The 24,230-nt window shown below is 56.1% G+C and overlaps 2 protein-coding genes across 4 annotated transcripts in view; one reads left to right on the top strand and one right to left on the bottom strand.

The window, feature by feature from the left end:
- The window catches only part of UNC5A (unc-5 netrin receptor A), a 19,727-nt gene extending 14,346 nt beyond the window's left edge, over nt 1-5,381 (top strand). The window contains exons 10-16 of the mRNA XM_017896026.1: nt 1,678-1,765; nt 2,019-2,187; nt 2,378-2,611; nt 2,732-2,881; nt 2,963-3,127; nt 3,796-3,974; nt 4,201-5,381. Coding sequence (XP_017751515.1) covers nt 1,678-1,765; nt 2,019-2,187; nt 2,378-2,611; nt 2,732-2,881; nt 2,963-3,127; nt 3,796-3,974; nt 4,201-4,366 — 1,151 coding nt within the window. The 3' untranslated portion in view covers nt 4,367-5,381. The remainder of the gene's footprint in view (nt 1-1,677; nt 1,766-2,018; nt 2,188-2,377; nt 2,612-2,731; nt 2,882-2,962; nt 3,128-3,795; nt 3,975-4,200) is intronic.
- HK3 (hexokinase 3) lies at nt 5,352-24,230 on the bottom strand. 3 transcript variants are annotated; one of them, XM_017896134.1, is made up of 19 exons: nt 24,139-24,230; nt 20,933-21,054; nt 15,837-15,999; nt 15,486-15,640; nt 15,272-15,391; nt 15,085-15,180; nt 14,125-14,224; nt 13,861-14,044; nt 13,193-13,348; nt 12,816-13,049; nt 11,928-12,223; nt 11,688-11,824; nt 11,489-11,608; nt 8,529-8,624; nt 8,260-8,359; nt 6,431-6,614; nt 6,173-6,328; nt 5,784-6,017; nt 5,352-5,700 (listed from the first exon to the last, which is right to left on the bottom strand). In XM_017896134.1, the coding sequence occupies exons 1-19, from the start codon at nt 24,221-24,223 to the stop codon at nt 5,556-5,558; spliced, it is 2,883 nt and encodes a 960-aa protein (XP_017751623.1). In that variant the 5' UTR covers nt 24,224-24,230; the 3' UTR covers nt 5,352-5,555. The 3 variants fall into 3 exon arrangements, 2 of the variants coding, with proteins under 2 accessions (XP_017751623.1, XP_017751624.1); XR_001889950.1 differs by having other exon boundaries at nt 5,354-5,700; nt 6,173-6,231; XM_017896135.1 differs by lacking the exons at nt 20,933-21,054; nt 24,139-24,230 and adding an exon at nt 17,805-18,010.

The following is a 24,230-nucleotide window of genomic DNA, read 5'->3' as shown; positions in this document are numbered from 1 at the left end:
TCCTGCTGCCTCCTGCTCTCATCCTCCCTTGCTGCCTCTCCTGACACAGGCCACCAAACCCCTTACCTGGTTCCTCGCTCTAAACCTTCACCAATGAAGCCAGAGTTGATCGTGACCCTCTCATGCTCGAACCCCTTCTGGGCTCCCCTCTGCCCCCTGCAAAGCCCACCTGACACCGCAGAGAAGACCTGTCCCCTGCGGGCCAGCTGCTTCAGCCCCTTCCCTCACACACATCCTCCTGCACACGGCAGCGACCATGGACTCAGCATCCCAGACACACGGCGCTGCCCTTCGCACGCACTGACCCCCTGCCCCTCCCACCGGCTCAGCTGGGACTTCTGTTTTGGGTCCCGGCCTGACAGCTCTTGCCATCTCTGCCTCACGTCCACACGGATGATAACGAACCCCTCATGGGGCTGTTGGGATGACGAGGTGAGACGGCATCTGTCAGCTCTTACAGAGACGCAGGTGGACAGTGCAGCCCCGCAGCCCTCACCCTTTGCTGCCCAGGCAGCGTGGGCGACTGCCACTTCTCCCACATCCTGTGCTGTGGTTGACTTGTCCTTCTCCCTGCTGGGCTAAGAGCTTCATGAGTGGGGTCTGTCATTTTCCTTCGCTGTCCTGAGTACCCAGCATTACGATCTGATGAATGAAGATGCAAGTGTGTGTAGCTTCCCCACGGAGAGCATTCCTGCGAGGATGTGTGGCATTGTCACCAACACTACAGCTAGGACCGCGGGGCAGTTCGGGCCAGTGAAGGGAGCAGTGGCTATCACTCTGCACTCTCTGGTGAAACCGTGATACCCAGCCCAGCCCTGCTCTGCACTGCCCACTGGGGAGTGTGCTTTTGCTTTTGGATTCGGTGGGGTAAAGTCATGGAATTCCTCTCCCTCCACCTGTCCTGAGCTGGGAGCCCCTCCTCATGTGAGGGCTTCCTGTCTGGGGGAGTCCCTGCTCACCACTTCTAGAGGGACTCCCTGGCCCGTCTTTGCCGGATCCTGTCCCACCACCTCCCTGCTGAACCACTCCCCTCTCGGCACACACTGATCCTGCTCCTCCAAGATGCTGGAGCAGAGGCGAGTCAGCCGACGGGAGGGCATCCAGCCCAGGAGATAGGTTGCTCAAGACCCGCCCCACCTGCAGGGACCATGGTGTGGCAAAGAGTAGCAGGGGCAATGGAGATGGGGGGCTAAAGCAGGACAGGAGGGCAGTGGGGGCTCAGGCAGTGGTTCCAGAACCATCAAGTATGTAGCACTGGCTGGGCTAGAGAGGCAGTGGGGGCCAGAGGCAAAGGGCCTTCAATGCCAGGCCAGGGAGCTGGACTTCATCCCGGAGGCAGGGAAGGTTTTAAGCAAGGAATACCCTGGTCCTGCCCAGTGCCTTTCAGGGGACAAGGGAGGTTGGTACAGCATGCCTTCTGTCCCCAGGTATCCTGCGCCTGAGCTAGCGCGGCATGCTTTCCCCACCGGGGTTCCCTCAGTTGCTCATGGGGTGCCCCTGAGTCAGCTTCATGCCTGTGGGGGTGGTTGGCCAGCATGGCAGTCTTTGAGGCCCCTCGGTCCCCAGGCCGGGCTGGCACCAGTCGGTCCTCACAGGGAGGCTCCTGGAGGGGCTATCTGGTGGGGTGTTGGATGCTTTGGCAGTGGGTAAGCCCTGGCCCTCTTCCTGCTGTTCCAGGAATCAGCCTCCTCATCCCCCCAGATGCCATACCCCGAGGGAAGATCTACGAGATCTACCTCACGCTGCACAAGCCGGAAGACGTGAGGTGTGACTGCGGGCCCTGTTGCCCGGGGTGGGAGGGACCCACCTGCTGCCTTTGGTCCCCAGGAAGCCCCCTGCCCACCCACTGTTGTGCCTGGCCTGAGGCAGCAGGGGGAGAGCTGCGCCTAAGCCCCATCTGGTTCTGCAGCCCAAGCCCCTGGTCCCTGGGACGCTGCTGCCCTGCCCTTGGCCTGGCCCTCAGGACCCAGGATGGGCCACTGACACCTTTCCCTCCCACCCATATTCCCCCACTTGAGGTTGCCCCTAGCTGGCTGTCAGACCCTGCTGAGTCCCATCGTTAGCTGCGGACCCCCCGGCGTCCTGCTCACCCGGCCAGTCATCCTGGCTATGGACCACTGTGGGGAGCCCAGCCCCGACAGCTGGAGCCTGCGCCTCAAAAAGCAGTCGTGCGAGGGCAGCTGGGAGGTGAGCAGGGAACCGACCCGGGCTCCGGAAGGGAATGTGGGCTAACTGCACGCTCAGCCCAGCCCTCCACCCCTGGTTGGCCCTGAGCCGCACCCCCACCCCTTCCCAGTCTCCGGCCACTTCTTGAAGCCACAGCTGGCCCCAGGGCTCTGAGGCTGGGCAGAACTGACCCACTGACCCCTGCCCGCAGGATGTGCTGCACCTGGGCGAGGAGGCGCCCTCCCACCTCTACTACTGCCAGCTGGAGGCCAGTGCCTGCTATGTCTTCACTGAGCAGCTGGGCCGCTTTGCCCTGGTGGGAGAGGCCCTCAGCGTGGCTGCCGCCAAGCGCCTCAAACTGCTTCTGTTTGCCCCGGTGGCCTGCACCTCCCTTGAGTACAACATCCGGGTCTACTGCCTGCATGACACCCATGACGCACTCAAGGTATCGCCCGCCCCTCACCCCCGCCCCCTGCCGCTGGGAGGCCCAGCTATGCCTGGCCCTGTGGACTGATTGCCTGGGGCAGTGGGGAGGGGCCTGGGCTGACCACCTGGGGCCCTGCAGGAGGTGGTGCAGCTGGAGAAGCAGCTGGGGGGACAGCTGATCCAGGAGCCTCGGGTCCTGCACTTCAAGGACAGTTACCATAACCTGCGCCTGTCCATCCACGACGTGCCCAGCTCCCTGTGGCAGAGCAAGCTCCTCGTCAGCTACCAGGTGAGGGCCAGGGCCATGGCCAGTGCACAGAGGGCCTGGAGCTTGGGCTCACCTGACACCTCCTCTCTGCACCCCCATCAGGAGATCCCCTTTTATCACATCTGGAACGGCACGCAGCAGTACCTGCACTGCACCTTCACCCTGGAGCGCGTCAGCCCCAGCACTAGCGACCTGGCCTGCAAGCTGTGGGTGTGGCAGGTGGAGGGCGATGGGCAGAGCTTCAACATCAACTTCAACATCACCAAGGTGGACGGCAGGGGCTGCAGCACCGCCGTGACGTGCTCCCACTACCAACTCCCCACCAGCCCCCAAAACGCTCCTGCCCTGCCTGCCCTGCCACCCACTCTCCCTCCCACCTGTCCCCAGGCCCACCTCCTCCCAGAAAGCCCTTGGTAGCTTCCTCCCAGACTCAGAGAGAGGGAGGCGCAGGTGCAAATGGGACTTGGGGAGGGGAGTGCAGGGGACATGGGAGCAGCAGGAGGGGAGACCCTGGAGGGCTTCCCTGAGGAGGGGCTTTGTACTGGGCCCCAAAGAATGAGCCATTTGGCTGCAGCATTAAGGGGAAGAGCATTTCTGGCAGTGAGAGCAGGGCAGGGAGGACTCAGGCCATGAAAAGAGCTGTGCATGTTGAGTGTCAGCAGAGGCTGGGCGGGGTGACTTGGAGGGGAAAAGGGCGGAGAGGGAGGGAGGCCACAGAGGGCTCCTCTGCTCACTGGCTTTGTGGCTTTGGGCAGGTCACTGCACTTCTGAGCTCCAGTAAGCAGGGCCTTGGCACATGGGAGGCGCCCAGGATGTAGCAGTGCTCATGCTGCCCCCATGCTCTGGGGAGTCTGGGAGCTCCCCCAGCAGGAGGTGGCAGTGGGCCCAGGCTTGGGGAAAGTTCTAACAGGCACCTCTGTCCCTCCCACCTCCAGGACACAAGGTTTGCTGAGTTGCTGGCTCTGGAGAGTGAAGGGGGGGTCCCAGCCCTGGTGGGCCCCAGTGCCTTCAAGATCCCCTTCCTCATTCGGCAGAAGATCATTTCCAGCCTGGACCCACCCTGTAACCGGGGTGCCGACTGGCGGACTCTGGCCCAGAAACTCCACCTGGACAGGTGGGTGGGAGAGGGGCAGAGAGGGCCTGCGCAGGCCACCGACAGTCCTGCCTAGGTGGGGGGTGGCGTGGACAGGAGGCCCTGTGGGGCCTGTGCCGTATCTACTAGTGGCCAGGGCATTCATTGTGTTTGGCTTGGGGGAGGCCCTACTCTGGGGTGGGCCAGGGGGCCAGGAGGTGTCGGCTGGGGCCAGGCCAGGCTGCTGACGGCCCCCTCCCCTCCACAGCCATCTCAGCTTCTTTGCCTCCAAGCCCAGCCCCACAGCCATGATCCTCAACCTGTGGGAGGCGCGGCACTTCCCCAATGGCAACCTCAGCCAGCTGGCTGCAGCAGTAGCCGGACTGGGCCAGCCAGACGCTGGCCTCTTCACAGTGTCGGAGGCCGAGTGCTGAGGCCGGCCAGGCCCAACGCCTACACTCTCACCAGCTTTGGTACCCACCAAGGACAGGCAGAAGCCGGATGGGGCCCTTCCCCACCCCGGGGAGAGCTGCTCGGACAGGCCCCCTCCCGGCCAAAGTTGTCCCTTAATGCTGGTCCTTCAGACCCTGCCCGAACTCCCACCTCTCCATGGCCTGCCTAGCCAGGCTGGCACTGCCACCTGCTCACACTCAGCCCCAGGGCCCAGGATGGACAGTGCCTGGAGCCTGAGCCAGGCCCAGCCCATCTGTGTGTGTGTATGTGCGTGTGATGCTACCTCTCCTCCCGTCCCTCTCCAGGGGCCCCGCATACACACGGCCATGCACGCACACACTGGGCCTGGGCCAGGACCCCGGAGCTCCTGCCTGAGCTGGACCTTATGCAAACATTTCTGTGCCTGCTGGGTAGGGGCACGTCTGAGGGGCCCTGCTCCAAGCCTGCAGGACCGAGGGCCACAGCCGGACAGGGGTTAGCCCCTGGATTCAGGCACATGACCACCACACGAGTACATGCCATGCGTGCCTCGTGTGCTCATCTCACACACACCACCCCGGGTCATTCGCAGGACACCCCCCCACCACACACATCTCATGCTGTCACACTGAGGCTGCTCACGTCTCACGCCCATGTCGGTGCACATTTGCCTCTCACGTGCTGCACCTCGCTCCACCCACCCAGGGTCACCCCACGGCTCCTCCCTGCCCCTGCCCCTCCCCCAGCCTCGAGGTGCCCTGCCCGGCGGGGCCTGTGAATATGCAATGGGAGTCCCGGGCTGTACAGTGGCGAGTGTGTGTGGCGTGGTGTGCCCGTCCCCAGGGCTGGCTGGTGCCCCACGCGGGGCCTGTCATGTGAAGCTCGTGTCCTGACTTTGTCTTAAGTGCATTCATGCACTTACACTTGGCCTTATGTACACAGCCTTGCCCGGCCGCCGGGGCGCATAGGGATTTTATTGGACGTGAATGTAAATAAATTATATATATATATTGCTAACCTGAGTGCTACTTCTCTCGGGGAAAGCCAGGGAGCAAGGCCAAATGGCCTTAGAGGGGTCACACATGGGATGTCCCGGGAATCCCGGGTGGCTGGGCCTGGCTGGGAAACAGGCAGACCCCGACCCAGGTCCAGCAAGGCTGCGGTGGAGACCTCCTCAGCCTGGAGATTTCCTCAGACACGAGTCAGCTGTGCAAGACGGCAGGCAACAGCGGTGACCAGGGCTGCACCTTTGCCAGACCCATCCTCTGACTGCAGGAACGTGACCACACAGCGAGGGGCCAGCTCCCGCACCGTGGCTGCCACCAGGCTGGAGAAGCTGTGAGGGGAGGACTGAGGTGAGCCCAGGCCACCACCCTGCCTAGCCACACCTCCCTCCCCAGCCCACACACCCAGACTCACTGCGGGTGCAGCTTGTAGAGCGTTCCATCCACCCCCACAGACACTGCCAGCTCTTCCAGGCCCCGGTTCTCCCGGATCTTCTCCACCACAGCAGCTACACCCGCCCCGCAGAGCTGGGCAGCCCGCTGGGACACGGCCTGGCACACCTCTAGCACCATCAGGGCATCATCTGAGGTCAGGGGCAGCCCCAGATCCTCTAGGATGGCTCGGACCTGCCGCAGGGCCAGGCTGTCGCTGGGGGCCAGGAAGGAAGAGAGCACAGAGAGGCAGGTCATGACTTCTCCCACTTCATCCTCCAGAGCAGACCTCGCCACCACCCATGGCCAGCAATCCCCACCGTGGACAGAAAGGCTCCCTGCAGTGGGGGAGGCAATGTAGGCCTCAGGCACCTTTCAATCTCAGAGAGGAACTTGGTCTTGAAGATGTCCCTGGTCTGAAGGCACTGGGTCTGCTGGCCCCGGAAGAGAACGCCAAGGCTGGTTAAATGTAAAAGGATGTGACGGACGATCTCCCCCAGGTACATGCCGCTGATCATCTTTTCAAACCTGCATGAACATGTGTGTGCACACAGGGCAGAAGGCCCCCCACCACCGTCCCCAGCATGGCCAGGTCATGGCCAGCCACCACTGCCTGGGCCCAGCCCACACCTCTGCTTGCCGGGGTTGATGGACGCCTGGTCCACACTTGCATCAAAGCAGGTGCTGAGCATGGCCAGAGAGCCATCGTCCCCAAAGGCACCCCACTCCATGTTGATGCACATGCGGCCTGAGTCCCCAGGCACGCCCGCCACATTCCTGAGCTCCTCCATGTAGCAGGCATTGGTGCCGGTTCCTGCAGAGAGGCCAGACAACGTGGAAGCTACTTATTGATGAGGACAAGGACCCTCTGAGCGCTTCCCATACCGAGATGGCAACATTCGGGCTCATTCTCTCTACCTCTCCATCTCCTCATGCTCACAGCCTGTCCCTAGTCCTGGTCCTCCTTCCTTCCAGACATCCCTCGTGCAGACCCTGCCAGCTCCAAGCCCTGGGGACCTTCACTGTCTTTCTCACCAACATCACCATCAGTGCATCCACCATGCCACCCCCAAGTGCTCCTACAATGCCCAGCTGTCCTGTCATTCCCTTGGGAGACGTGACATCCCCCGCCCTCACCCCCAGCTCTCTGCGGTTGAGAGGCCGAAGCTCCCTGGACTGGCCTGCCAGGCCCTTATTCCAACTAAGAGGTGCTGGACCAGGAGCAGGGGACACAGAGAAATCAGAGAGGAGCCCCACAGTCTGGCCAGAGGTCAGGCAACGAATAGCCAGCTCTGACGGAGCCTCTGTGTCCCTGTGGAAGCACCAAGGAGAGCATCATAGGAGCCCAGACCACGGGGCAAGTCTCTGCCAACAGGGTCAGGAAAGCAACAGAGAGGAAGTGACTGAACCCAAGAAGCACAGAAAGGAAAAGGCATTCCAGGCAGAGGGCCTGGATGAGGCCTGGATGAGGGCATCTCCCTCCTCTCCCTGACACAGCTTCAGCTGCAGGCAGGTGGGCTCCTTGCTGGCCCCACCTGGAGTTCCTCTGTCCAGCTGTTTATGCCCACAGCAACCTGGGCATGCCTCTCCTAAGTGCCTAACTGTGCCAGGTCCTGGGTTCGAAAACCTCCCCCTCAAGAGAGGCCGCCACATGCCTCGTGTTGAGAGACCAATGCCCCGTGGGATCCCTTTTCCCCAACAGAACCAAATCCTTTCTTTCAAGGCTTTCAAGTTCCACTCATCCTGGGACCCATTCTCTCCTGATCTTGGCCTCACTGCTGCCCACATGTAGAATCGAGTCACTCTCTGACCACCGCGTGTTGTTCTGGGCTTAACCCTTGCTGAGTGGTCAGCTCTGAGAAGGCAGAAATTGCCTCTTGTTTTATGTGTCTTCCTGTTCCTCTGTCCAGTCAGTCCCCTGTGGACACAGGGCAGGTGCTCAATAAGGATAGAATCTTGGACTGTCTGAAGGACCTTCACTGCTCATTGCTTCCCTGCCCCCGCCCAGCTCCAAACACCAGGTGTGTGCCATGAGCCAGAGACCATGCTATATTTTGTCCCCTCCTATTTCATCCTCATGATGCCTTGAGACAGGCATTGTTATTCTTATCTCTGTCTTAGAGATGAGGAAACTGAGGCTCTGGTGACTTGCCCAAGGTCACACAAGTGGAAACACAAAGCTAGTATTTCCACCCAAATCTGTACAACTCCAAAGCTCAGATTCATTTATCAGATGGCAAACTGAAGTTCAGAGAGCTTAAATGACCATGAGTCAGTCACTGAGCTGGACTACACACCCAAGTTCCAGACTGCCAGCCCGAGATTGTTCCAGAGCCCCACTAGGTCAGACCAGAGCAATCCTACATCCCCAACGCCAAGGAAACATCCAACCGGAGGAATCCACAGAAGGCAGCAAATTGCCAAGCAGTAGGGGCATGAAAGGGCAGGGCCCTCCTCACCGACAATGAGGCCTATCTCGCAACGGGGGTCCTCATAGCCACAGGACATCATGGTCCCCACCGTGTCATTGACAATGGCAACCACATTCAGCTCCACTGCCTGCACACAAAAGGATGCTGCTAGTTGCTGGGCAACGCGGTCGTCACAGCAACCAGCAGCGGACCCAGAGGTCTCTACCGCAGAGGGCTCCCTGCTCAGAAACTAGGAGACTGTTTGCTCCCCTCAAGGGCTGCCACAGCCCCAAAGCACCCCTAGAACAGGCTCCTACCTGTCTGCGCGTGATGGCTTCCCGCAACAGATTCACGACATCTTGGCCCTCGCAGTCTGATGCATTAAAACCCTTGGTCCAGTTCAGGAGGATGCCCTGGGGTGAGACCAAGAGGAAGTGGCAGGAAGCTGGAGGCCCCTTCAGGCTCACTCTGCCTCCACAAAGCCTGCATCCATCACAAGCCTAAGATTTCCACCCTCCCCAAGCACAATTCCTTGCCTACTTTGGTGTATGGTTGAAGGCCTTGCCCTCTGCCCGCTCCCTACTCCCCAGGAGGCTTTCGGTGTTCAAAAACCTATTAATAACCATCTAACCTACATTTTCCATTATTAGTTCCAGACGGTCAGAGGGTGTGGCCATTTTAAGACGTTTTGCCCAGAAGGAATGGCCCTTTGTAATTGGGTTAGGAATGAACAGAGCTGGTAAAGTGAGTGCTGTGTGTGAAACGGGAGGACAGAGAAGGCTCAGAGGCCCAGATGACAGCAGATCCCACCCTTTCAGAAAGAACTCCAAGTTACTCGAGAGGAAGGAATTCTCAGCTTCAAGGATAGAGCTGTGTCAATGGGCGAGTCACTCGAGTGTTCCAAATACAAGGGGAGGAGGAATGGAAAAGCCAGAACCCAGGCGCCTGGGCAGGATGAAGGCAGCGTTCCTGGACTGTGAGAAAAGGGACTTAGAACTTAGTGACACAGGGCTGCACGGTACCTGGAAAGGAGGGCTGTTTTCTGAGTGTGCGTCCTGTGAGGGAGGGGGCAGGGGGAGCAGGAATGAGTCTACAGCTGTTGGGAGAAAATGACTGCTTTGCTCAGAGGAGGAGCACGGAGGGTAGGTCAGGACATCCTTGGGGCAGAAGATTTTAGAAATAGTAACCGACATTTTCCTCCAATAATATGTCCTTTTATTCCTTTTTTAAAATTGTTATAGGTTCATTGTCTCAAAAACAGAAAGCAGAGAATGTGATAGAATGAGAGAAAGAATGTTTGAGAGAAAGAACCCGTTTGAAAGAGACCAGATGATGAGTAATAGGCCCTGTGTGGGCTGCTATCCCTAGAATGGGGAAGGGTAGGCAAAGGGGACGTCAGACCCAGGTTGCTGATGGCTTCCTGAGACAAGTGTCCTATGCCCTCCCCGCTGGGCTGAACTCCTGTTCAGAAGGGATCTGAGAAATCTGAGAACAGATGAGGCCTCTGCCCTCCTTCCCCAGGTAATGCCCAGGAAGGTGTCAAGACTCAAGAAAGTGGCAGAGGGAGGTGCCCAGAGAGCAGGGCCCAGGGCACCTCCCTGTGTCCCCACATCCCTGCAAATTCTGCACATCAAAGGCTGCTGCAGAGCCAAGGGGGCTCCTGGGGAAGGCAGTCCCCCCACTGGTTAAGTCTTCACCCCTGAGAAGAATGTGGGCCCAACATTTGTTTTTATTTTAGACCGAGTCTTGCTCTGTCGCCCAGGCTGGAGTGCAATGGCACAATCTCGGCTCACTGCAACCTCTGCCACCTGGGTTCAAGTGATTCTCCTGCCCCAGCCTCTCAAGTAGCTGGAATTACAGGCGCACGCTGCCACACCCAGCTAATTTTTGTATTTTTAGTAGAGATGGGGTTTCAGCATCTTGGCCAAGCTGGTCTTGAACTCCTGACCTCGTGATCCACGCGTCTCAGCCTCCCAAAGTGCTGGGATTACAGACCTGAGCCACCGCGCCCGGCCTTGAGCACAGAAATTAAGTTCAGTTACAGAAAATTAATAAGACTATATTTCTTGCCCGCCACCCCCACCCCCGATTTGCACGTGGAGCCTCACCTGCTTCTCATATCTTACAAGGCATAATCAAAAGGACTGAGCAGGCTTAGCCTGGAGCAGAGCAGCCAAGCAGCAAGACTGGCCCACTGCACCATCCAGAGGATCACCGTGTAGAAGAAAGCAGAGTACAGAGTTGCATAGCAGGTGCAGCGCGGTGGCTCACGCCTGTAATCCCAACACTTTGGGAGGCTGAGGTGAGCAGATCACCTGAGGTCAAGATTTCTAGATCAGCCTGGCTGACATGGTGAAACCCCGTCTCTACTAAAAATTAGCCAGGCATGTTGGCATGTGCCTGTAGTCCCAGCTACTTGGGAGGCTGAGGCAGGAGGATCGCTTGAACACAGGAGGTGGAAGCTGCAGTGAGTGAGCCAAGATCATGCCATTGCACTCCAACCTGGGCGACAGAGTGATTTCTTGCATATCAGAGAGAGGTCAGAGCAGGAGTAGGGGATGAAAATCACATGGAGGCTGGTTGGAGTAGGTGAGATGAAGCTTTTCATTGAACACAGGTGTCTAAGAATGCAACTGTTGCCTTCAGGGGCAGTGAGCTCCTTGGTAAGAGGCTTTCAAGCAGAAGTTGGGTATGTTGAGAGGAAGATTCCTGGGAGTTTGGACCAGAGGCCCGGGAGGTATTGTTTCTGTGACAGGCTTCAGGTGTGTACACTGAGAAATCCTTCATCCTTGTGTAAGGACAAGCTAAAGTGTGTGCTGAGTAGGGATGTGTGTCGGCCTATGCCTGGCCCTCTGCCACCCTAGTCATGCACCCACCACTGAGCCAGGCACTGAGAAGGAAACAAACGAAGAAAGGAGGAGGAGAGAGGCCAAAAAAACCCCAAGCAACCTCAAGCCCCTGCTAGAGACAGGAACAAACGCTGGTTCCCGCAGGACCCGGAGGCCCACACACCAGTGCTATAGCTAGAATGGATGATCTGTCCTCTGATCAACCCCAGTCTAGGCCTGACCTGCTCCCAAATGCTTCAGACCCTAACCTTGGGCCTACCCTGTCTGGGGAAACTGAGGCTGTGTGCAAGGCCAGCCCAGCAGTGCTGCCACCACCACCAACCCCAACCCCCACCACCACCCAGCCTTTTCCCCTGCCCCCTGCCCACTCCATGAAGGGTATGTGGGCAGGAGGCCCTTGGGAATCACTTCTCTTGGCCCTCCCTCACCTGGTCCAGGCCAAGCTGCCTACATGGGAAGGAGAAGGTAAAACCCAGTGGGAGGCTCTGCCCACTCAGGCCCTGCTTCTGCTGGAAGTCCACGATGCAGTCCACAATGTGGTCAAAGAGCTGTGGGGCAGGACAGGTCAGGCGTAGGCACTGCTCAGCCCTTCCCCACCTCCGACACCAAGGTTCAGGCTGTGGGTACCTGCTGCCCAGAGCCCTGGGCCACACTCTCAGGAATGGAGTAGATCTGGCTGGTGATCTGCACACCTGTGGTCACACGTACCAGGAGGACACGGAAGTTCGTGCCCCCGAGGTCCAGGGCCAGGAAATCTCCTCGCTCTGTGGGGCAGAGACCCTCAGTGCCAGGACAGGGCTTGTGGCTCCAGCCCCAGCCCACACTGTGACCCCATGTTTTGGTCCCACACTCAGGCCAGGTTATTACCGCTGCCGTCAGGCGTGGCCCGGACGAAAGTGGGCAGCATGCGAAGGGAGGAGGCCTCCCCTCGGAGCCCCTTGACCATGGCCTTCCGCATCTGTGCCTGAACCGCTGCCAGCTGATCATGGTTCAACCGGAACGGGGCCAGGGTCTCTTCCAGCAGGCGCCGGTGGGCAGCCAGACGGGCAGCCACGGCAGTCACCATCGCCACTCCCCGGCCACCACCATCCGCAGAGGGGATGAAGGAGACATCGCATTCCGGGGCCAGGAGCATCACTGTCCCCTGCAGGATGCTGCAGAACCTATAGATACATATAGGTGCGCCCGGTTTGGCCCCGGACCCGCAGACACACACAGGTGCGCCCGGCTTGGCCCTGGACCCCCAGACACATACAGGTGTGCCCAGCTTGGCCCCGGACCCCTCGAGCCTCCTGAAGCCCAAGGTCCCATCACTTGTTTTTTATTTTATTTATTTTTTTAGATACCGAGTCTCACTCTGTCACCCAAGCTAGAGTGCCATGGAGTAATCATGGCTTACTGCAACCTCAAACTCCCAGGCTTAAATGATCCTCCCACCTCAACCTCCCAAAGTGTTGAGATTACAGGCGTGCACCACCATACCCAGCCTCCCCTATCACTTCAATTCTAAATCTGTTCTGTGCACCTACCATAAGCCCCAATGTCCCCATGGCCTCCACCCTTGCACACACAAAGGGAAGATTGTTTCTCTCCTTGAATGTCTTCTGGCCTCCCATAGCTCAGTCTGGCCCTCCCTCTGCCTAAGTGCCCTTCATGTCCACTGGCTTGCAGACGTGATCCCAGAGGACCCTCTGGGTGTGTATCACACACACGTGCTCATGCCACATAATCATGAGGATCGTGTTCCCACAATACCTGGGGTGCCGCTCACACACTCGGCCTCCGGTGGCCACAGCGACCTGGAGTGTTTGTTGCTCCCGGCCGTGCTGGAGGCGGGAGAGAACAGCGGCCAGGGCGGCAGCGCAGAGCTGGGCAGCCCGTGTGCATACGGCCGCACACACGTGCTGCACAAGCTCAACATCTGAAGCTCCAGGGCTCAGGCCCAAGTCCTGCAGGATAGCATGGACACGGGCTGCCCCAGCAGAGGGGCTGTAGGGGAAAGAGAAGTGGTTTGGAGCTCAGCCCAGAAGCTCCCCATCCCACTAAAGCCCCATGGCTACCTTGGGGACAGAGTATCCTCCCCTTACCCCAAGCCAAGAATCCCCCACTAAGCCACTGTCTCCCCCACTCACTCCTCCATCTCAGCCACGTGTTCCAGGAGGATGCTGCCTCGGCTCAGCAGGGCAGGGGAGGTGCCGCCACCAAAGAGGACCCCATGCCGGGCCAAGTGAGCCAGCACCAGCCGCACCAACTCACCCAGATACAGGCCTCCAATCATCTTCTCAAACCTGAAGGTGGGAAGGGTGGCTGGACAAAGCCTTTTCTAAGCCCTCAGTCCACCTTGTCCTACCTCCAAGCGTTCCCAAAGAAGGATTCTTTTCTTTGGGGCTCCCAAATTGGAGACTCCAGAAGCAACGAATGGCCTCCCAGAGGACAGATGGGTGTACGCCTCGACCCCATCGCCCCCTCTGACATAGGTTACATTCCGAAGCCTTGGGGAGAGGAAGAAGAACCCAAAGGAAGGCAGAGAGCACTTTGCTCCGCCACTTCCAGCCCTCAACCCCCAACCTGTCAGGGCAGGGCAGAGTCAGGAATCAGGAGGACCAAGGGATGACAATTCTGGGTTCTAGAACTTTGGGCCCTTCCTTCTTTGAACCTGGCCAGGGCCCCCAGGTTGCTCCCTGGAGACCCTCAGAGTGACAGGGAGGGGCCTAAAGGCCTGAGAACAGGAACAGAAGGGGTTGGGAGCAGAGCATAGATAGGGCCTGGAACCAAAGGTCAGGGCCCCCCACCAGGGCACCTCTGAGCACCAGGATTCAGGGACTCATGGTCCAGGGTGTGGTCGAAGGTGGTCAGCACCGGCCCCAGCGCCCCAACATCACTGAAGGAGCCCCACTCGACGCTGACACAGACGCGGCCCCGGTCTTCATCCAGCACTGCCACATGCCGTGCCTCCTCCATGTAACACGCATTGGTGCCCGTGTCTGGCAGAGACGAACCTGTCAGGACCTGCTCGCCAGGCAGCACAGCCTCCACCCGTCATCACAAATGGTCTTTGGCTCACCTACAACTAGCCCAACCTCACACGGCCTGGCCCCCAGCTCACAGCCCATCATGGTGCCCACTGTGTCGTTGACCACGGCAACCACGTCGATGTTGTAGGCCTGGATGATGGAGAGGGCAGAGGTCAAGGCTGGCCTGAGTGGCCAGAGCAGGGAATCCAAGGGATGGGCAGGGCTGAGGCCCTGGCTTTGGAGGAGACACACAGAGTCCAGGAAACACATGTCTGCATGCCACATACATTTGTGCCACAGACGCTCTGGGCTTCCATTTTATAGGAGCTTTCCCTCCAATCTCACCCTCAGCTCCTCCCTCACCCCCAACTGGGGCCCCCACGTCACAGTGACGTCCACCCTCAGCATCTCCCAGGACCAGGATGAGTTTCCTGAGACTGAGCACCTCCTTGAACGCTGCGCCTTCCCAGCCTCACTGTCATTCTGCCTGGCTCCCCAAGCCCGTTCCTCCCAGCACTGGCTTCTCGCCACAGAGGGTTAGTCCAGACGAATCAGCCTTTCTCCAGCATCCAGACTCTCGTCTGTGGCCTTCTCTGAGACTAGATCTTCTGCCCCAGTCCCAGCCTGACTTGAAGGAGGCAAACACTTCCTTCAAGTCCCTGATCAAAGAGCCGGTGCTTCCTCCGTAGTACTCCCAGAGTTGTCCACGCACTCCTCCTTGACGCGGACAATCTTTTATTAGAACGTTCCCCCTCTAGACTGTGAAAACTTTGAGGAGGAGGTCAAAGTCTATTCATGTTTGTTTGTCCCGGGCCCTGAACTTTTATTTGACGTTTCTTAGCCTCAGTGTTTTTTAACCTATACAATGTGAATGGTAGCAACATGTACCTGAGGTTAAACTGGATGGAGGACACGAAGAGAAAAGGAAAGCAGCTCTCCCAGAAGCCCAGGCCCAATGCATGTGTGCCAGGCCCAGGCCAGCATGGGCCTCCTGTCACCCCTCCACTCACCCCATGCCTCTGAATGGCGTCTCTCAGCAGCTGGACCACATCCTGCCCTTCCACACCACTGCACCTAAAACCTTTGGTCCAGGAAATGAGGGTGCTCTGGAGGTAGAGAAGCTGAGTTACTCCTCTGATGGCCTTCATGGGGCTGCAGCCACCCTCCACCCAGTGTCCCATGTCCACTCCACCTCACCCTGTCCAGGCCCGTCTGGTGACAAGGGAAAGAGAAGCTGAAGCCAAGTTGCAGACCCTGTTTGCTCACAGGCTGCACATCCAGGAACTCAGACAGGCAGTGGGCAGCAAAGTCAAAGAGCTGCAGGAGAGGTGGGGGCCTCAGCCTTGCCCATCTGAGCCCCAGCTGCCCAGCCAGGCCCCCAGACCCCAGAGGCTGGGCAGAGAGTGCTTACCTGCTGGCCAGCACCCAGCATCACCTCTTGGGGGATCACAAACTCCTGGCTTCTGGGCTCCACCCTATGCCCCTCAGTGCCAGTTAGAGTCACCCACAAAACACGCAGTGAGGCCCCTGTGGCCCCCAGCTCCAGCACCACGAAGTCTCCTTGCTCTAGAGGGCAAGCAGGTCACAGAAAGGCATGCAGCTGGCACGACCAGAGCCCTCTGCCCACTTCCCAAATTCCTGAGGCCTGCAAAGTCTGGTCAAGGGGCCATAGAGATAGGGGACAGTAATAAGGAACATTTCCCTCCCCTAGCTCAATACCCTCTTCCAGGCCTGGCCACGCATCTCAGTCTATGCTACCCACCAGTGCCATGTGGGGTGGACCCCACGTATGTAGGCAGCATCCGGACCGCAGGGGCAGGGCTGGCCTGTCCCCTCAGCGCCTGCTCCATGGAACCCAAGAGGCTGGCTTGGATCTGCTGTAGCTGTGCCCTTGTCACCTTGAACTGCTGCAGGCACTCCTGCACCTGGGGAGAAACAGGCCAGCATCTGGGAAGGAGCACTGCTGGGCTAGCCAGACTCCCCAACTCCAACCAAGGCAGAGGCCTGCCCTGCCCAGCCCACTTCTCGGCTCTTCATACACCCTGGCTCTCTTGCCAACAGCCTGCACCCAGCTCTGGCATCCTCAGAAGGCTCTGTCCTGGAAAGACAACCCACCTTCTTCCTCCTCCTGCCCCATTACCTCACGACTCCTTCTCAACTCCCTACATCCTCTACCCTACCCCCTTCTTCTTGAATTCAGGCTTTGGCAAGACCTTCTTCCTGTCGTACTGCAAATGATTGCTCTCTGGTTCCCCAGGACCCACAGCAAGAGTCTCTCAGTGAGTTGTTGTTGAACGAACGAGAGAATAAACAAATGCACGAACAAACTTCAAGTGTTTCCCTCTCCTAACCCACTCTCAGACTCTGAAGCCTGAAAAAGCCCAGCACGAGAGCATTTGGAGACCACACTGCAGAGGACGGTCCTTTTTTCCGTCGGTCATCCTTCCCGAAACATTGCTCTAGCCCTCACCACGCACCCAGCTCTGATCTAAGCACTGCACACACATAACCACCCAAGAAGCAACAAATGCTTTAGATTCCAGGGTGGGAGACAGAAATTAAGCATATAAACATACAATTTGGTTCCAGTAGTGATGGTGGCTGTTAAAGGTGGGGTGCAGGATAAGAAATTAGAGAGTGACCAGGGTAGAAAGAGGTATTTTTAGATATGAGTCCAAGAGGGTTTCCCAGAGGAGGTAACCTAAATGAAGGAAGGGAACAAGCCATTTGAAGATCCAGGGAAAGAGTGAGGGGATGGATTCGGGGAACACTGATCTGGGGGTGGATCAGAGTCTGAAGGGGCAGGTGAGAAGGCAAGGAAGGCAGAAGCCGGGACACCCCAGGCTCTCACTCCACCAGAAGCCCAGTAGCTTAAGGGCCCCAGGGACCTCATCCCTGTGAGCAAAACCCTGCCCTAGACAACTCTCTCACCCATCCTTCAAAGGAGCCCCGACAGCCTCCCTGGATTCATTGAAGGGTCACAGCCCAGCAACTCCATCCTCCTCCTCCTCAGGCTCAGACTTTCCAAAGCCCCCACCTCCTGTCACACGGGAGTTCCATTTCAATGACCTATTGCCCCAAACTGGACCCTTATCTGTGAAAATAACAACTCAGGCACCTGGATAATAAGGCCCCTCCAGGGAGGAGAGGCTGCCGTTTGAGGGAGATAAGGACAACTCAGTCCCACCTCTTGCTTTAGGAAGAGAATGGGAAACAGATCCCTAAGGAGGCAAATCATCCTAACTGGGGTGCCAGATGTCCATTACACGTTCACCTTACAGCACATGCTTCCAGCAGCCATGCGTGCTAGGGGTGCCCATGCCCACTCTACCTCACCCTGACCAGGCCAGTCTGGTGACAAGGGAAAGAGAAGCTGAAGCAAAGCTACAGGCCCTGTTTGCTCACAGGCTGTGCATCCAGGAGCTCAGGCAGTGGGCAGCAAAGTCAAAGAGCTGCAGGACAGGCGGGGTCTCAGCCTTGCCCCTCTGAGCCCCAGCCACCCAAGCATTAGAAACATGGAAACGGAGGCTCCAAGAGGGCAAGTCATCTGCCTGGCCCAGCAGCTGTGAAGAGGCAGGGGAGAATTTGAACCCACATCTGTCTGACTGCAGAGATGTTTCCACATCAACGCAGAGCTTTATAAAACCTAGAAAGTTCCCTCGAAAAGAACCCAAGGCCGATGAAAGTTGCTGGAAAGAAACCCCAGATGATCTGGCTTGAGAAAACTTACACCTGGGTCCTCGCACTCCCTTTTTCTGGCTCTGTGGTCCTGGGAAAGTCACACTCTCTCTGAGCCTCCGTCACCTCTTCGTGCAAAACTGAGAAAATAATAGTACTTGGAAGTCCCCCAATGCCAGGGACTATGTCTTGCTCAAGGCTACATCTCAGGGCCACGAGGAGCACCAGCTGGAAGCAGGATTTGTTGACTGGATGGTTGTGGTGGCGTGAGAATTAAAGGCTGTAATGTATGTGGAAGTGCCAAGTGCTGTTGGGATGGGAGGGGCGTTTTAGTATTGCTTCATGGAAACAATAGAGTCATGGAGAAGTCAATGGCTTGGGCAAATTGTTTTTCTTCCTTTTCCTCTTGGGCACATTGAGATGTTCAGGAGGAGAGACTAGAAGACAGTAGAACTGCAAGAAAGACAGGAGGACTTCCCTGGCAGATCCTGGCGAGGCACACACAAGCCAAGAGAAGGTATTGGAGACACCTCTGACACCCCAGGAAGAGCGGGGAGAGATCTCTGCCAGAAGAGCAAGGAGAAAGGCATTAGAGAGCGTGTGAAGTCCAGTGTGGTTTCAACTCTGGCTCTTGTCACCAACTTGCTGTGTTGCTGGCCTGGGCCCATCACCTCACCTCTGAGCAAGTGACCCCTCTATCTAGCGGGAACAGTAGTACCCACTTCTCAGAGATGCCATGAAGACTGAGAAGACAGAAAACCTGAAGTGGAGGAACAGCATCACATGTAGGAGATGCTCAGTGGAGCACGGGTTCCCTGTCCTCAGAGCACAAAGCACACCTGGCCTGGAGAGCCTGACTCCATACCCTCTCTGATGACAAAGAGAAGCCTAGGGGAAGGGGTTGGGAAGGGCCTCTGAGATGGGGCTGGGAACTGACCACACGTGGTTAACTAACCTTTTTCAACCTAAGGTCATAGCAAGGGGAGCAGAGGGTAAGGCCTATGATGCTGAGTTGGGAGTCCAGGACCATGGGAAATTCGGTGTCCCTGTGAAGTCTCCCAAAGCCGAAGGGAATTCTTTCAACCACAGGTGTATGTGACGGAGCCAGCAGGGCAAATGTGGGCCTGCACAGGAGTGTCAGCAGGGAGGGGCGAGAAGTGAGGGAGGAGATGACAGTAGGCCCTAGAGCCAGTCCTGGCTGAGCAGGCACTGGGACCCAGCCACTGCTCTCACTCCTGAGGCACAGCTGTGGGTTGGGCACAGAAGAACTGTTTGCAGCAGGGTTTGGGGTACTGGTTGGACAAGGGGGAAGTGGGAGCATGAAATGCAGCGAGGGGTAACGCCCCCACAATCTGGGCAACAAGCCTAGTCAAGTGGATGTCACAACATGCCAGAAAACTAAAGAAACTGCAGAGAATGACTCAAGAACCCTTTAGTGGGCACCGCCTCTATGCAAGTCCCATTTATTTATTTATTTATTTATTTATTCATTCATTCATTCATTCATTCATTCATTCATTCATTCATTTATTTTTAGACAGAATCTTGCTCTATCGGCCAGGCTGGAGTGCAGTGGCATAATCCTGGCTTACTGCAAACTCCACCTCCCAGGTTCACACCATTCTCCTGCCTCAGCCTCCCAAGTAGCTGGGACTACAGGCACCCGCCACCACACCCAGCTAATTTTCTGTATTTTTTAGTAGAGATGGGGTTTCACCGTGTTAGCCAGGAGGGTCTCGATCTCCTGACCTTGTGATCTGCCTGCCTCGGCCTCCCAAAATGCTGGGATTACAGGCGTGAGCCACTGAGCCCGGCCTTTTTTTTTTTTTTTTTTTAGATGGAGTTTTGCTCTTGTTGCCCAGGCTGGAGTGCAGTGCCACAATCTCAGCTCACGGCAACCTCCGCCTCCCAGGTTCAAGCGATTCTCCTGCCTCAGCCTCCTGAGTAGCTGGGATTACAGGCATGCACCACTATGCCTAGCTAATTTTGTATTTTAGTAGAGACAGGGTTTCACCATGCTGACCAGACTGGTCTTGAACTCTTGAACCTCAGGTGATCCACTCGCCTTGGCCTCCCAAAGTGCTGGGATTACAGGCGTGAGCCACTGTGTCCAGCCATAGGCAAGTCCTTTATCTCCATTAGCCTTTGGGGGTGGGGAGTATTAGATTTTATTTTCCTCCATTNCTGGGCCCGGCCTTTTTTTTTTTTTTTTTTTAGATGGAGTTTTGCTCTTGTTGCCCAGGCTGGAGTGCAGTGCCACAATCTCAGCTCACGGCAACCTCCGCCTCCCAGGTTCAAGCGATTCTCCTGCCTCAGCCTCCTGAGTAGCTGGGATTACAGGCATGCACCACTATGCCTAGCTAATTTTGTATTTTAGTAGAGACAGGGTTTCACCATGCTGACCAGACTGGTCTTGAACTCTTGAACCTCAGGTGATCCACTCGCCTTGGCCTCCCAAAGTGCTGGGATTACAGGCGTGAGCCACTGTGTCCAGCCATAGGCAAGTCCTTTATCTCCATTAGCCTTTGGGGGTGGGGAGTATTAGATTTTATTTTCCTCCATTTTCCTGATGAGGAAACAGAGACTAAGAGATAAGAAATGGCTTACAAAAGAGTTTCCTGCTCAAGGGTGTGGTATGAGACAACTTCTAAATCTTGATCAAGATGACAGAAAAAAGGAGAAACTCACTTCTGAGCAAGCCTCAGGCATGAGTTTGGCACTAAAAACATCTGTGTGCCTGATTATAGTGGCTGCGTTGAGGGAGACATGCAAGAGGAACTGGAGAGGCGGGAAAGGTCTCAAGAACACAGCTTTTGACCAGATAATCCTGGGAAGGTCCACTCTAGACTGTGTCAACCCACTTGGGGCAGGAGTGGCACCTGTGTGGCAAGGTGGCAAAAGTGATATGTTTGGAGTTGAAACACCTCAGCTCAAGCTCCTGTCATGTCTTAAACTCAAGTCATATCACTTCTCTATGTCCCTTTTCATCACTTGTAAGATGATCCTCCCAACCTTGCAGTTGTTTTGGAGCCTGAAAAGAGATTGTTACCAGCTCAGATATGAAAAGCTCAGTGGAAAGGGGCTGCATGGGTGAGAGCCCAGGGCCCCATGGCAGCTTCAGTCATGCAGCTCTTGACGGCCTTGAACAAGCATGAAACAGGAACCCAGTGCTGAACTTACCAGCTCTGAGCTGTCTGAGGGCCCGGGCAAGCCCTCCTCAGGGTAACTCAGGGCTTCTTCCCCCTGCCACAACCCTGCAGATCCAATGGAGTCCATGAGCTTCCACAGTGGAGGCTGGCCACCTACAGTAGAAAAGGGACAACCTGGGTCAACCATTTACTCTACAGGCCCTAGGAGTCTGTAACCCAGGCCAACTTCCTTCCTTCTGAAGGGGACCAGGAAGGAAGCTGGGAGCAGAATTCAGAACCTCTGACCATCAAAGATCTCGTAGCAGTCAACCAGAAGGCCCTTGTTTTTCACAAGCATGTGAAATGAGAGAGCACTGGAAAGGCTGATTTCAGTCCAAACGCTGTTCATTAATTCTGTCATTCATTGACATTCACCAGTTCCTGATGCCTGCTATGCTGGACATTGCGGTACAGATGAAGCAGACCTAGGCCCTGCCCTCAGGGACCTCAGTCTCATCATCAGTCACAGTATGATTATTAGCACAGGCAGTGGGTGAGATGGCCACATATAATAGATGGACATGCTGCTGTGGTTGGGAGGTCAGGGGCATGCTAGAGGCTTGGAACAAAGAAGGGAGCAAAGACCTGCCAGAGAGGCAGGCAGGCTGGACTAGGGACAGCCGTTGTGCCAGGCTAAGGCACGTGAATTTCATCCTGAAGGCAACAGGGGTCATGGACAGGGGTGGATCTGTGCTTCAGAAAGGGGTTCCACTAGTGACGTGACCTTGGGCAAGTCATTTATGACTTCTTTGAATTTCAGCTTCCATCCGTAAAACAGGAGGAAATAGTATCTACCCTCACAAGGTTGTTGTGAGCGCTAAATAGCATAACACCTGGGGAAATGCTTTATGAGATGTAATGTGCGACATAAACCAGGGGGGTTTAACAGTGCAGTGATGCAGAGCAGAAAGAGCCCTGTGCTCAGAGGTGGGGACCCTGCTCTCCACAAGGCAGCTTCACCACATCTCTCAACCTTGAGGCTTTTCATCTGTGAAATGGGACCAACATGTATCAAAGGGCTGTGTGGGGCAAATGAGATCATAGAGCAAAGGAACTTGCTCAGATGTGCATTCAGATTTATGTAGCTGAATCTGAACCAAAACTCTGTGAGTCTCCATTTCCTCTTCTAACATGGAAAGCTAAGTTCTTGGGAGGATTGAAGGAGTGAGTGGTCCTTTGCACACTGTAAAGAACTGTAGAAATGTCATACTTCGCTCATCCGAGCTGGAGGTGGTGTTGCTGTTCCCGTAGTCCCAAGGGAGCCTTCAGTGAGTCAGGGGCTCTTTAGGGGTGGGGAAAAGGGAAACACAGCAGAGGGTCCAATATGGGAAGAGACATCTGTCCACTGAGTCACTTGACCTCTCTTCCTTGCAACAGCAGAACTTCTGGAAATATAGTACCTTCCCACCCCTGCACTCCCCTCCTCGCCTACTCCCATTACACTCACTAATTTGCCCTCTCCACATGGTCACTCGTGACCTCCTAACTGCCCAATCCCAAGCCTTTTCCTCAGCCCTCACCTTTACTGCCCTCTCTCAGGCATGCAAAGCCACTAGTCATTCTCTTTGCTACAGAATTCTCCGTGCCCTTAGCTCTCACAGCCAGACTCTCCTAGGTCTCCTTCCTGAGTCTCTCATAGTCTTCATCAGTAATTTCCTTCAGACAATGGGGTTCCCAAGTTTCTGGTCATGCCCTCCCTCCACACTCCCTTTATCTCACCCATCCCCAAGGTTTCATTAATAGCTGTTTCAGGGCTCCCAAATCTACCTTTGGCCTCAGCCAAATCCTAAGTCCCAATGGTCTGTTAGACATCACTATCTGGATGGTGGAGAAGCTCCTCAAATTCAACAAAGCCATACTCATTTTTCCGTCACTTTTCCCCCACAAAGCTCTTCTGTTCTCCACCTTGAGTGGAGACATCGAAGTGTGCTCACTCACACGGCCATTCGGGTTGCCTGTGTGCATCCCTGACCCTCACCTCCTCTATGCAATTGGATCTCAGGCTCTCTAAGAGCTCTCCTGTACATCCCCTCCTCCCCATTCCCACAGCCACTGCACCAGACCATCCTCTGGCCTGATTATTACAACGGCCTCCTAACTGATACCTCTGCTTCTAGTTTCTTCACCTCTTTACCTCACCCAACTTGATCACCTCTGCACTCATGGCTGGCACAGGGTCTGGTATAGGTATGTGCTAATGTGCCTTTCTGAAACTGGAAGCAAGGGGAGTGGGTAGTTTTTTCTTATTTAATAAAGCAACAAATCAGCTTCTGATAAATCTCCCCGAAACCTTACATACCTATGCTGAGTTTCCGAATCTGTCAAATAGGGGTGTGGAATGCTTGTTCTATGCTACAGGTCTATTTCAAGGATAAAATGAGGTAACTGGGGCAATTACCTTTGAAAAGGACCAAGGGCTACACACATGGCCTCCTTTCAAGGCCCAGCTAGTTCATTTATTCATTCACTCACTCATTCATTCCCTCATCCATTCGATATTCATTCAGCATTTTTACATGACAGAATCTGTGACGTAATCCCCAAGTCCCTAATATTTATATGCTAGGTAAAGGTATTCAGCTCTGTCTCTTCCAACTGAGATTCCCTGTAGGCAGGGTCAAGTCTCCTTCACTGCAGTATCCACAGAGCCCAGGGTCTGTTTGACTAAGGGCCCTTTGGCTTCCCTTAGCTGAATGGGCTACATGAAGTGAGTTTTCCTCCTGAAAAGTACCCCAGGGACCTCTGCTGATGTTGGGAGCTGCCATCAAGAACCAGCTGACAGGTTGAGTGTGGTGGCTTGCACCTGTAATCCCGCACTTCGGGAGGCTTAGGCGGGCAGATTGCTTGAGCCCAGGAATTTGAGACTAGCCTGGGCAACACGGCAAAATGTCATCGCTACAAAAAAAAAATAACAAAAATTAGCTGGGTGTAGTGATGTGTGCCTGTAGTCTCAGGTACTCCAGAGGCTGAGGTGGGAGGATCACTTGAGCCCAGGAGATTGAGGCTGCAGTGAGCCGACTGTGCCACTGCACTCCAGTCTGGGTGACAGAGAGAGAAAGAACCCGTCTCAAAAACAAAGCAAGAGAACCAGCTGGCTTAATCTTTCCAGTGTCCACTTCCCCTGGCGTGAGCCAAACAGGAGGGATGAGGACAAGACAGTGCGGAAGGAGCAGGCAGTAATCAGACCGAGGCACTTACCTGGGACACACAGAAGCTGGCCACTCTCCTCAGGTCTGAGCTCTTGTCTGGCAATATGAGGCACCCCAATGACCAAAAGTGACATTCAGGGG

Source organism: Rhinopithecus bieti, unplaced genomic scaffold (genome assembly GCF_001698545.2).
Source record: "Rhinopithecus bieti isolate Rb0 unplaced genomic scaffold, ASM169854v2 scaffold_26546, whole genome shotgun sequence".
In the NCBI taxonomy this organism is placed as follows: domain Eukaryota; kingdom Metazoa; phylum Chordata; class Mammalia; order Primates; family Cercopithecidae; genus Rhinopithecus; species Rhinopithecus bieti.
Note: the sequence above shows the minus strand (reverse complement) of the source record. Positions and strands in the feature narration are given on the sequence as shown.

What these genes read in the sequence shown, in the direction of transcription:
- HK3 (XM_017896134.1), bottom strand. Translation starts at nt 24,223, where the DNA reads ATGTCACTTTTGGTCATTGGGGTGCCTCATATTGCCAGACAAGAGCTC. An exon ending in TGCTGGGTGCTGGCCAGCAG is followed by an intron (nt 15,392 to 15,485) that starts GTAAGCACTCTC and finishes CCTCTCCTGCAG; the next exon opens with CTCTTTGACTTTGCTGCCCA. An exon ending in CTGAATCCTGGTGCTCAGAG is followed by an intron (nt 13,349 to 13,860) that starts GTGCCCTGGTGG and finishes TCCCACCTTCAG; the next exon opens with GTTTGAGAAGATGATTGGAG.